The 13761-nt window shown below is 32.2% G+C and overlaps 1 protein-coding gene across 2 annotated transcripts; it reads right to left on the reverse strand.

Annotated features, from left to right (window-relative positions):
* Positions 1 to 852: 852 nt before the first annotated feature.
* LOC130936291 (uncharacterized) lies at positions 853 to 13353 on the reverse strand. Of its 2 annotated transcripts, XM_057866336.1 has the most exons (18): positions 12987 to 13353; positions 12116 to 12307; positions 11868 to 12023; positions 10299 to 10592; positions 9227 to 9444; positions 9041 to 9115; positions 8792 to 8858; positions 8192 to 8511; positions 7715 to 7948; positions 7448 to 7635; positions 6673 to 6814; positions 6473 to 6581; positions 4695 to 4797; positions 4410 to 4599; positions 3400 to 3498; positions 3257 to 3315; positions 2523 to 2628; positions 853 to 1694 (listed from the first exon to the last, which is right to left on the reverse strand). In XM_057866336.1, exons 1-18 carry the CDS (start codon positions 13204 to 13206, stop codon positions 1524 to 1526), a joined length of 2943 nt encoding a protein of 980 aa, XP_057722319.1. In that variant the 5' UTR covers positions 13207 to 13353; the 3' UTR covers positions 853 to 1523. The 2 variants fall into 2 exon arrangements, with proteins under 2 accessions (XP_057722319.1, XP_057722320.1); XM_057866337.1 differs by lacking the exons at positions 12116 to 12307; positions 12987 to 13353 and having other exon boundaries at positions 11857 to 11947.
* Between the last annotated feature and the right edge of the window lie 408 nt (positions 13354 to 13761).

Genomic DNA, 13761 nt, shown 5'->3' on the forward strand with positions numbered 1-13761 from the left:
TGAATTTTGACTCAATTTTTTGCAAGCATGATTAGAAAAATGAGATATTATTATTCTTAAAATTTGGTAATTTTTTGCTGAATATATATTTTTTTGTGAGTTTTTAAAAGTATTATTGGTTATTAACAAAAAAATTACAAAAAAATTATATACTTAACAAAAAATCACCAAATTTTAAAGATAATAATATCTTATTTTTCTAATCATGCTTCCAAAAAATCGCATCAAAATTAATCTCTAATGTATTTTTTGAGAAATACATATTTAATGTTAGATAATCTTGCAAAAAAACTAACATTAAATATGTATTTCTCAAAAAATACATTAGAAATTGAATTTTGATGCTATTTTTTGCAAGTATGATTAGAAAAATGAGATATTATTATTCTTAAAATTTGGTGATTTTTTGTTAAGTATATATTTTTTTGTGATTTTTTAAACGTATTATTAGTTGTTAACAAAAAAATTATAAAAAAAATATACTTAATGAAAAATCACCAAATTTTAAGAATAATAATATCTCAATTTTATAATTATTCTTGCAAAAAATTGCATCAAAATTCAATCTCTAAGGCATTTTTTGAAAATATATATTTACTGTTGGGTATTTTTGTTGTGTTTTTAAATTATTTAAAGGTATTTTTGGCGATAGTAAAATCCGGGTGTATTTTTGTCAGCGTTTGAATAATTCGGGGGCGTTTTTGGTAGTTAACCCTATAGAAAATTATTTTTAGATCAATATTTGAAAAGAATCATACACATAATCTTTATTAATATATTTTTAAAATTAGACGAAACAATTTTACTTTAATTTAAAAAAAAAAGAATATTCTCATTTTCATTCTCAGTTTCTCACATTTTTGCGCGGTGTAAATCTAGTCATACATTATTACGAAATCATCACTAGATATCGGTGTGTATGAATATTACTTAAACTGGGATTGAGGTCCCAAAAAGTAGAGTAGAACAAAAACGATTGAATATTTCACATTGCTACACTCTTACAAAATAAATTGTTCACAGGCCAAACGAATAATATCCTTCCCCTTTCAGTTGTAATTAACAATCCAGACCCGAATTACGCTCAGCTCTATGAACTCAAATACCAAGGTGCAGGATGTAAATCAGAATCCAAATAATAAAAACAATCGACGAGTTCTTGATTCCATTTCACCGCAAAGCAAAATTCTTTTGATAACTTTTGCCTGAGTTTCCCAAAATTGTCCCTCAATCTCAACTTTGAACCATATAGTTAGGAGGGACTCAAATATTGAACCAAAAAAAATTGAGACAGATCAGTTAACACACCAAATTTCAGCCCCAGTTGCATTAAGGACAGTAAGCACCGGGATCACCCCCTACAACTCCGGACCTCACATGGAAAACAGAAGCTACCAGAGATCGGCACAAAACCAGGGTGGTCATAAATTCCGTTAAAGCCACCAACAAAAATGCATAGTCTGATTGCCATGATGTTATGGTAGAGCTCATTTTTAGGGCCAAATATGTCTCTGAGATGCAAACTAATTTGCCTTCCGTGCACGCGCGGATTTTGCAGCTGTGTTACATTGGATGTCCTTGGTGAAGGTATTTGTGAGAGCAAATAGTAAAAGAACAAAAACAACTTGGGCACTCATGATACCAAAATGACTGATGCTATTACCAATCTCCATCCAACTTCCCGTATTCCGAACCTGTCAGCAAACACACTCAGTATATGACCTCAAATATATATAATATATATGTGACAAATTTCACTTTAATCCATAAACAGTACTTCTATTGATCAAAGAACAGAGTCAATAACATCCACGATCATTTCACGCTAATAGTAAACAGCACTTGGATTAAACAAGCATAGTAGAACTCGGACAGATATACCTTTGATGGATAAATAAATATTAGATACCCAGATTATATATGACTCATTTAGCATTATATATTGCAATCTGATTCATTGTCAAATATTTATATTTATTGCTTTAATAGTGGAGTCCAAAATTATTACTCTTGCAGTTTCCTAAGATGTGACAAAATATATTAAAAAATGACCATAAATAGTGAGTTATATGTTCTTCACTAACTTGTTAAATGACAACTATAATTAAATGTTCTTTCCTCTAAAAATTTAGATAGAAGTTATATGTTCTTCATTCCCAAGTGATTCATATAGTTAATATTTTTATCTTTATTTATTTATATTTTCTGATCAGTATCCTTTCATATCATGCAGACCTTATTTTTCAACAAAGCGTATTAAAACACAAATAAAGGTTTCATTTCATATCTCTAAACATTAATAGATAACAAAATAGAACATCAACATAAAATGGGAGACAATTATAGATATCATTTTCACAAACAAGGAAGAAAGGTCATTTTAACTGCAAACTTGATTGCCTGTATTTATTATCATGATATGAAGGCACACATATATAAGTATTATGACTCTGAATTATGTTGTAACAACAATTCTAGACGACCATTGACACAATGAAATATAAAGAATAAAATGAGCATACCAGGAAGAAAAAGTGAATGGTCATCACGTCTGAGAATAATATGACAAGAAAATAGCATCCCAACCTTGGAACGTTATTCAATTTGGTTATCGCACTGAATACACATCTGCAGTTTTGTCCATTACAAATAACATAAGATGGACAATAAAACAAATGGATTCAAAAGCATCAAGATAGCACAAAGTGAAACAATTTGTGACTCATCTGATGAGTAGCAATCAGTTCTTCATTTCATAAGTGGAAAGAAATGGTATCTAATGAAATCGAATATAGTTCCCATCAGGAACGGAATAAAGTTTTTCAACGGATTGTTTGGAAGCTCATATGGAAGTAAATGGAATGCTTGGAATCACAATCATTGTAACTTTTGGTTTCCATTCGATTCCATCCTAATTTTTAAGAATCCAAATAGCAGTGCTTGATTATTACAAATACATTCAATTCCCTTCCTTTTCATCCCTTATAATCAATCAGAACAAGGCCGAAGAGATGATGAATAAATCTACTAACTGATAGAACTCATTACCTTGTTATTTTATTTTTTTAGAAACAGACAGTGGCAAGCAATTTTAAAATTACATCTTTGGAAGTCCATGTAATGATGTATCATTTCATGATATTCATCTTCAGACAGAAAAGGACATTCCCATCATTGACTTTAGGTGATTCTCAAAGAAGAAATACTATTGAAAAATAACAAATAGGGTCACCAGGAAATTCGCAAGTATACTTACATCACAAGCATGAAAGGTATAAATAACTTGAAGATAAGTAGCGCTGCCATCAGAAATGGCTGCAACAGGAAGAAAACATTATCATTTAAAAGCTGATTGCAACTATGGAAATTATATATCAAAACAGTACAACTTTCACTTACACTGAATATAGTAATAAACCGATAGACTGATGAAATCTCAAAACTTGCAATACTTGCAAAGTTTCCGGTTCCAAAGAAGGCAATGTTGAATAAAACCATCTGCATTATAACGTAGTTTTGTTTTCATGTACACTTTGTGGTCTATTTCAAGATGAAATTTGAGAAGGCTATAATAGGGTTAGTTAGCTCTATCACAAGGATAAAAATGGATTTGCTGTTCACCTTAGTGAAGAATGGTTCAAAGGTAAGTTTAAGCTTCTTTTTTTTAAAGCAAAAAAAAATACTATCTTAATATAAGTTACTAATATAAGCTTGTAATAAATAACAGACCAATGAAAATACAAAACAGAACTGTCTAAACTTTTAGTTAATAACATTGGAGCTTTTTTTTTGTAAGAAAAAGTTGAAACAAATGCAACTAGTGGTTTGGTTTTGAAAGCAGTGGTGACCGGTGAGTGAGTTAATCAAAAGCATCAAAATGGGGTTATAAGGATTGTGCTACTTATTGCAATTTACTAAAGCATTGATATTTCTTTTTCATTTAATTTTTAGTTTTAGTAAAAGGATTTATACATATTGACCTCTTATTGGTTTACATCATTCCCGTCTTTATCTTCATAAAATCCTTCTTTAATCAAAACTAAAATAAATAAATGCTATACTGAACCGTTGTGAAGGTACTGGTAAATCTTAAAATAAATTTCCTAGCAATAATATCTGATCAAACAGATATTTTTGTGCATTTTATAAATATATAATGATTTTGATGCATATAAAAAATATACCAAATGACTTTAGATTAATTTGAAATCTTGTGGAAATAACTAATTTGATATGAACTTCTAATCTAATACCAAACTTTCAAAACCATTACAGTAACAAAATGTTGTTTAGTGAAACAGCTGATGAAGCTACACTGATTACCAGGATAACTTGATCTTTTCTAACATATATATTCAAATTAATCAAGTTATGAAGAAAAAAAAAATAAAGAAGGTAATCAGACTTACAAAAACCAAAGGAATTCTCACATCAGACAGCTGCATAGATCTGTTTTCAAGTCCAAGGATGAGATTGTTCTTAACTTTTTTATTGTTGTCCGATGATGTATTAACAATATTTAAGTTAAGAAGTGTATTTTCAAAGAGTATCCATGCCATAAGTACTAGCGCAAGAGCTGCATAGAATATAGCTTCATATCTGCATACATTTCAAATAAAAAACGAGTGAAATATATATATAACAAGCTGATTAAAAAACAGGTGACACAAAAAAGTCAGTGAATGAGACAGTACCCAATGGATAGGAGGAGGAATGGAGGAGCAAAGCCAAGAAATATGGAAGTAAGTCGGGACAAGAGGCTATTTTCTGAGAACAGTGGGAGTACCATGGAAATACCTAAAAAAGAAAGGGCCAAATATCAGTCTATTTGAACATCCAACATAAATTACTTCATTAACAAGTCATTTAGAAGAAAGCAGGAATATATATATATATATATATATATATATATATATATATATATATATATATAGTGTTTATAGATAATAAATATAGCTAATAAAATGATAAAGAATGTAAAAATTAATCCTACTGTCCAATTCATAATTCCCATAATAAATATCTTCAAATTCCCATTCCAATTCATAATTGATTTATTGAAAGAGGGATGATATAAAGTTCGATTTTTTTTTTTTTTTGACGAAAACCTAGACAAATACAAGTCCGGGTGTGTAATTGGCAAATGAACAGAATTCAATGCCGGAAAAAACGAATATGGAGTATATTAGAAAGAGATAATAGATCAATATAACTATTGTACATGGTGATGAATTTTACATTCATCTATTATTTATTTGTTTATTTCCCCTTATCAAAAATATGAGGTGGAGGAAAGACACTTCTCATGATAAGCCAACAAGCCAAGGGAGAAACAGCATTCATAGTATTCAAGTAACTTATATCATAAAAGAATAAAAACAAAGACTTAAATGCATAATTCTTGTTTATGGCACAATATCAATAGTATGTATATATTTACATATAAATGCATATATTCATCATCAAATAATATTGAAATCTGAGGAACAATGATAGTTAATGTTCAATATCAAGACAATAAAAATTATAGTTCATTCCATAAAATAACAGTATTAACATTCCAATTCAAAAATAACATTCAATAATCATTTAATTACATGGGTGTATCAAATTTATATAACAGAAATAAAATAAATGTTAAACAGAGTCAAACAATTAGACACTATCACACATTTGACTCAATAGGTAGATATTTAAGAGCCAGATATTTTTAATGATGTTACAATGATTGGATGACTGTGTGAGAACCTTTTACACTAATTGTAGATCAACATCAAATCTATTATATAATATACGAGAGAAGAAAAATTATAATATTAAAAATGGTGGATCAAAATATCTATTTTGAAGGCCAGTACTTAAGGACAGAGTTTGGTCCTTTATATATATTAAGTGATGAAGTATAAACTTATAGTCAGAAATGTGAAAATAAATATGGATTTAAAACTTTACAAGTAATAGACAATGAATATAAAAAGGGTTGTAGGTTGAAACACAATGAATTCTCCCACGTCAATAGGTCAATTTATACTAGATAATGGAGAATACAACAAATAAATTTTACTTTCTACAAAGAAGGGAAAGAAAAACAAAGTCATAAATATTGATATGTTGAAATAATTAAGGCTTGTTTGGTTCCTATTTTCAATTCTTCTGTTTCATATTTCCAGAATTTTGTACTTGGAATAGTAAAATAAGAAACAATCTCTTAGAAATGTAGAAATGTAATGACTAACAAGCAAGAACACTTTAAGCAGTGTTTCAGTTAAAGGACCGAAGAAAATTAAAAAATAAAAAGTTACCATCCATAGCACATGTAGAGAACCAAACAGAACATAATATTGAGATGCAAGGCACAGAGTAATTTAACTCAGAAACCAAAAATGAAAATACACAACAAAGATGACACGAGCTTAAAAAAATGAATATGATTAGTAGGATATCATGAAAGGAAGATGAATGAAAGCTATACCGGCAACTGACCAATTTATCAACTGGTGCACTGCAAGCAATTCCCGTTTTTCAGTTCTGTGAGTTGTTGATAAATACACCATGACTGAAGATAACGCGACCAACAGAGCCTAGTGATGGACATGAAATGATTATCAATGAACAGATAAAAACATATAATTATACCTACAAAACCAGTACCAGAGAAATAGTGATATGCACCTGTAAATAAAATAGAGAAGAAAATTTGTGACTTTTCAACTCACAATTGCATATACTTAGCCAATACTTATTCCCACCAGCATGTAGATCAAGCCACCTTGCACCTATTCCTATAATGATTATGATGGCCCCACTAACAACTCTGCAGATAAAATATTCGACACATTCAACAGAGTTAATAGGATTTTGCTGTGTTGGAGATGATGCAAGGAAAGAAAATAAGCAAATAGAAAAGCATTTGCCTAAAGAAGAAAAAAGGTACAAAAAGATATCAGAAGTGATAAATACAAGAAGAGAAAAGTGAAAGTAAAATAATCAGATTAGGAAAACATCTCAGAGCCATCATGGTCAAAGTAAAAAAAAAAAAAGAAAAGAGCAGAAAGTAACATTTTCAAACATGAGTTCAATGACAAAGACATGGAAAAGACAAAAGAGAGAACGAAAGAGATGAACCTATTCTTTTTTCAAAAAAAAAAAGTGTAAAAAATGTTAGTGTTTTTGGCCATTGATTTATTTTAAATGAATTTAATGTTCCAAATCTTCCAATTGACACTGTCAATATTTTGAGACAGGATCTGCTGCCATGAGTATGTGACATGAAAATGAAAATGGAATGGGAAAATTTAAGTATCACTCTCAAAGTCAATAGTTTTGAAGGCTATATAGTTTGTGACTCAGATTCAGTGGGTTCTTTACGCCTACCATTTTCATGCATTAACATTTGGCATTTGTTTACATTATTATGAAAAGGATATATTAGGTGGAAGTGGCTTACACTAATTGATTATTGTCAGGAATTTCTGCTGGCATCAATGTGAAGATAGAGAGAAACCAACATGCAATGCAAACAAATATCGGTATACCAGATCTCCATGGAACTATCTTAAAGAGATAGATAGAAGCTGTAACACCAGTAATTAAAAAACACCAGGTATAAAGCTTCCTCTCAGTGAAGCTATTAACCTGCCAAGTTATGTAAATAATTCCTATCAGATGAATAGAACCATCAATGGTCAGATAACATTATGGCAAATATACATACCAGGAACTCGAGAATAAAAACTGAGACAGCAGTTGTGGCAAGAAGCTTAACGATAATATAATTCCTTCTTCCAGATAACAGCTTCCATAATGCTTTAATAAACTGGTATTCACTAAATATTTGGACCCATAGAAATGACGTCATTATCATGTATGCATGGTAAAGAGGCGGAGAGTGCTCAAGTAATAACAGCAAACAAAGGATTGCTATCACTATAGATCCAAATAGATATATCTGTAACAGAAAAAAAAAAGATATTCAATTTATTTAATTGATGGCATTAAAGAAAAATGAAATTATCTATGAATAAGAATTTTAGTAATGTGTGATTCATAAGCATTCATTTATATGTTACCATGTATGTTTTCAGAATATCTCTATTTAGCTCAACTTAATGTCACATGAAACTAACCATAAGTTATGACTTATGACAACCAAAAGTAACTTTAGGAAATGCTAAGCTTACACAAACATTACTTTTCCACAATTATTTCTCTGACCAGCTTGCTCCGTTCCAATAGTTCCTGGCAGTGAAGTGTAAGACTGCAGCACATGTAGAACAAGATAGATCATCCAACCAACATACCCGAGGGTAATTACAGACATGAGCATCAACCAGTCATAAGTTTGGAAATAGTGAAGTCCTTGTAATGCCAAACTTCTGAGGTTTTGAGATAGGTCCATTGCAGCATCATAATCTCTAGCCAATATCCGATCCTCAATTTCATCCAATATTGAGGAATATTGAGACAGTGGTTTGAATGGTTTAAAATATAGAGAATTTGACTGCTTGATATCTGAAGTTGTCAATGAAACCATCATCAATAACAATTCTTCCATTCAACATGAGAAGGAAGGATCATTTTTTTAATACAAAATGAATGAATCAAGAATTCTATTGTTTTGTTCCCCTTGCTTTTACTGATAAAACATTTTACTCCTGATTTGCTTCTCAATCTTTACTAACCAGTCCAAAGGCTAGATAATCATTTAAGTGATACTAACTTGACTCAAAGGATTCAATTCAATGAAAAATAGTTCATGTTATCCACAATAAATCAAAGAAACAAACACTACCTGATTTGCGAAGAAATTGGTTCAGAATTTCTTTTGTATTGGCTAGAACAGCTTCAACTTCATCAGCCTGGAAAACAAAATAAATAAATAAATATTATCTTGGTTGTATCATTGACCTACTTATTATCTTCTACCTATAGAAACTTTAGCTTTTCTACTCTTTCACCACAAGCATGACAATGCAAATCCTTAATTTAAGCAACATAATATTCCAATGGAAACAGTAAACAAAAGCACAATAGAAGCTACCTTGGTCATGTCGATATAATCTATGGGTAGACTTCCAACTGAGTTAACAGGACAAGGAAGACCAAGTAGTGTAGACTGTTATAAAAAATAAAATTGAATAAATACATCAGATACATGCAATCAAAGAATTATTGGAGAAATATATCAAGCTCCGAACAAAGATCAGAGAAACAAAAAGAATAAAACCATCAGTGGTGCAATATCAGCTTGGTTGACATCCACCCTTTCAATCCCTTGCAAGCCCCATTCAGTTGGTGTTGGTGCATCATGGACATGGTCATCAACAAATCGAAAACCACAATCAGAATGGTTGCTGCTAGAAATTGGCCTCGGATATTTAACACCAGCACCCCATACAACAAGGGGAGTATCCGTGTTTGTAGGATGCCCATCTCCATGGCTTCCTATGAATAAAAGTAAAATAAAACAAATATATAAAGGACGAAAGATTTTATAAAGCAATATTTATTTCAAAGTAGCAACCAAATAAATGCAATACAGGCAAAAGAACAACTTAAATAATCGAAAATTAAAAGAATTCTTTCATGTACAAGTCAATGACTAACTCTAGCCATAGTGCCACAATGATTGCCTTTTACACATGATATATTGCTAAGAGAGAATGGAAAGAGGGAATCAATAATAAACTAATTGCAGGGAAAAGTTCTGGAATGAAATGTTTTCCAATTAAGTAAAACAAATTTTGCGTTGTTGGGTTCTTATCAATTGGTAACAGAGCTTTCCACACTACAGTTGGGTGACATGGCTGGAATGCCAGCACTGCAATGTTTTTTCAGACTAGTCAAAGAGTAGTGCACAAACCATCTTATGCGCACCAAGACTGCAGAGTGTCGTGGAATGTTGGGATCCATCACAAGCTATGGACTTGATTCCAACATTGAAAGAATGGGATTCTCATGGGGTATATTGAGGAAAAGATGATCGGATCTAAGTTAAGATGATTTGGGCATTTGGCTAATGCAACCTAGATCAAGACTAAGCTTTCTCATCATTTGCTGCCTTGGTTTCCATATAAAATTGTGGATGTATGCCAACAAATACGTAAGAACAGTTGCTATCTTTCAATGATTACAATAGAATTAAGGCACTTCAAATGCTATTAACAGGAATGTAAACTGGCATCATTTTGTGAAATTCTTGGTCCAGCATGTTTCAACAACGAGAATGGGATTAATATATATTTATGATATGAAGAAAAGAATATCCATACAGAGATATGATAGAAAAATATTGCCACCTTTGTCACTCATTCCATGATCTGCTGTAAAAATGTATGTTGTACGATTATCCTTGAAATAATCTTGGAGAAGAGAATAAACATTTTCAGCTACATGGTCAACAACCTTAACATTGTTGAGATAGATGGAGGAGAAGGGCCTATGAGCATGCCCATTAGAGTCACACCCAAGCAGGTGAAGGAATATAACAAGATTATCCTGCTGCAAAAGTCCCTTTAGCTTTGAGTCTTCATGGGACCTGTTAAGAAGGCTTCGAAATTGATCAAGAGACCACATGTCCAGGAATGATGCATCTGTGTTTAGAATTCAAGAGTACCGAATTGTTAAATGTATCAATTTAAGGATTCAGTAAGATAATTTATATAATAGTTAATACTACTTTTCCACCTAGCAAACTATCATGTAAGATTTTTAAATTTCTAATTAGCAAGTACAAGAAAATCTTCAAGAGAACAATTTGACCAACTGAGTGCACATTTTTCAAGTCAGTCAGTCTTAATAAGCCCCCATATTTCAAAATAGGTAGGAACAATTTCTAAATAGTTGTACTATAAGAACTAAACAAAGCCACATTTGCATCCAACAATAAATCCCCCAAAAATTTCATAGGAGCAGACATTTTCAGCAGACACACACAAATAGCCTAATTAGATGGACATAAACAAGAATATTCAACAAAAATACATGAAAGGCAAATCAGATGCATATGTCCCGTCATGTGCAATTCAAATTAACACGGGAATAAAACTGAGACATTTAGATGAAAACCAAGTTTCTTGATGTACACATGTTTATGAAATGTCTCGTCAACAAAAGCAGGTTGGAAGGCCAGCATCTCTAACAAATTATTGTCCATATTACACACTAGCTTGCCTCACATCTTCATAATACAAGTTCATGTGAAAAAGCAGGAGCCACAGTTTGAGATGTGGAGAAAATCATAAGCTCTCAATATTTTCAAAGCCTTCTTTTTTTATGATTAGAATCACACTCAATCCAGTGAACAAATGGGACCGGGCATCTTTAGAGCACTTGCCATTAACTACACTAGATAGCCTACAATCAAATTGTTTACAAAATATAGCAGGGACTATATGCTTATGCCATTTTATCGGGAGAAATAGTAAAAAAAAGTACAGTCAAATAAATTTCGGGTTCAAATTCAATGTTCTGAATTTTAAAAAGCTACTATACTTAGGCAGGAAAAAGTCAAAAGCTAGTATCAATGGAGAAAAAGATAATTAGTATAGCAAATAGGCCTTTTGCAATAGTAATTCTCATCAGAAAATTATAACATTCAAAAGAACCTCGTTTTAAACAATGATTTCATAAACTAGTATCAATGCAGTAAAAATATACAAAAGCCTATTTGAAATAGTTAGAATTGCATACAGGAATCAGACGATTCAACTATGCATTATTCAGACCATGTACTAATATAAACAAAGAGGAAGTTTCAAACCAATTTTGAACTTTAAGAAATTCTCTGTCATCTATGAAACATAAATTATTCATATAGACGCATTTGATAAATTGTAAAAGTCCAAAGTGAAAAACCGTTTTCAAACCCGTAGCAAAGTCTTCATATTCATGTGGATAGGTACCCCAGGTGCTATGCTGCAAACCACCACAGAAAATTGGAACTATATCAGGACTCCCATAAGAAAACGTATGCCGACTTTTGTTAAACACGGAATCAAACTCAACAGGATTCGCCTTCCACCCTGCAGCAAACAATATCAACCTTTTAGCACATACACACCCCATAGAGCTACCGAGCCAGCCATCACAAACCGGAAGGACTAATAATAACCACCTTTTGTTACTGCACTGGGATCTTCATAGAATCCAGCAATTATGGCAACATGCCCAGGCCGCGACTCTGTTGGGGGCCGAGCATGAGACACCCCCCAACGACCTTGTGTTTTTATTATATTTCTTAAGAATGGAGCTCTGAAATTCCCTTCTGCATCCGGCTCAAAGAATTTGTCAGCACGCAAACCATCAGCTGCAATAAATTTTTTAGTGTCACCCAATAAGTAATCCAATATTCCCATAACATGTTAATAAATAGTTAAAATAGAACCCAACTCTATAGATAAACATGAGTTATACACAACTCCATAGCACCACCATCGAACCTAAAAAAGCTTAGTTATTATTGTTATAGCATCCACAATGGTTTTAAATTTTGGTTATACTGCAAATGCAATTGACAAAATTTGTCAGCACGCAAACCATCAGCTGCAATGAAATTTTTAGCATCTCCAAATAAATAAATCAAATATTCTCATAATACGCCAATACAACTTAAAATAGAACCCAACTTCGTATAGCCTGCATTCAGATTTCGTCTCCCGGACAGAAAAACAAAGACAGTAGATGCTAAAACTCTTTTGATTGTAGAAATAAAGACATAGACACAATTTTCTTTTTCTGTTCAGCAAATTCATGCATGTTCTATACTTGCTAAAAGTGGGTCAGAAAATATCCCTCTCTAATTTAGTCTCGTGGAGACAGAATCAAAACTCAGCATATAGAAACAAAATTTATTCACAACACTATAGCATCATTTGATCAATATAAATGGCACTAGCAAGTAGAAAAAAGTGCAGCTACTGGGAAAATAACCGAAACATTGAGCGAGACAAATGAACAAACAGGTGGAGTGCGTGGTTTGGACGTACCAACGAGAAGGACGAGGCGTTTGGCCGGGGCGGCGAAGCGAGGGGTAACAGGATCCATGCCGTGAACAATGGGAGACTTGAAATAAATGTCGAAGATGCTGAGCATGTAAACGGCATGGAGGATGATGCCAAGCACCACAAGCCATCTCTCTCTTCCCTTCAGCCACTTCCTTTGCTTGCTTGCCCCCGCTTTCGTTCCTAAGATCCCATCGCTATGCATTTTTCTTCCCTTAACTAGTAATTACTGATTAGTGAGTAATGAATCTCGAGTGAGACTACTTACCAACTACAAACCAGTGTACCTGGGAAGTGGGAAATACTATAGTAGAAGCAAAGACAAAATCTGAATGTCTAGATCGCATGTTGCTCAAGGTCAAACTGGGATGATGGGGAATTACCGAATTCACACTTATAAAAACCGATCCGGACCGGACGGTTAGATAAAAAACCGGGATGTTATTCATGTTCAAACTGGGATGACGCCTTGACGGGGAGTTTCCGAATTAACACTCCTATGAAAACCGATCCGGACCGGATGGTTAGATAAAAAATGGGATCCGGAGAACCAAAGGATGGCCGGTTTTTTAATTTTTTTCGTAAAGGAAAAAAAGTAAAAAACCAAGGGGAAAAAAATGTGAAGAAATCAAAATCAATTAATATTTGTTTACAACTTGAAAATGATTATGCAAGTTGATAATTATAGATATCTATACTATATATAACTATATATAACGAGAATATAAAAAAGTTTGATGTCTAATTTCTTTTCTTAAAA

The sequence above is a fragment of the Arachis stenosperma genome, chromosome 6 (genome assembly GCF_014773155.1).
Source record: "Arachis stenosperma cultivar V10309 chromosome 6, arast.V10309.gnm1.PFL2, whole genome shotgun sequence".
Classification (NCBI taxonomy): Eukaryota; Viridiplantae; Streptophyta; class Magnoliopsida; order Fabales; family Fabaceae; genus Arachis; species Arachis stenosperma.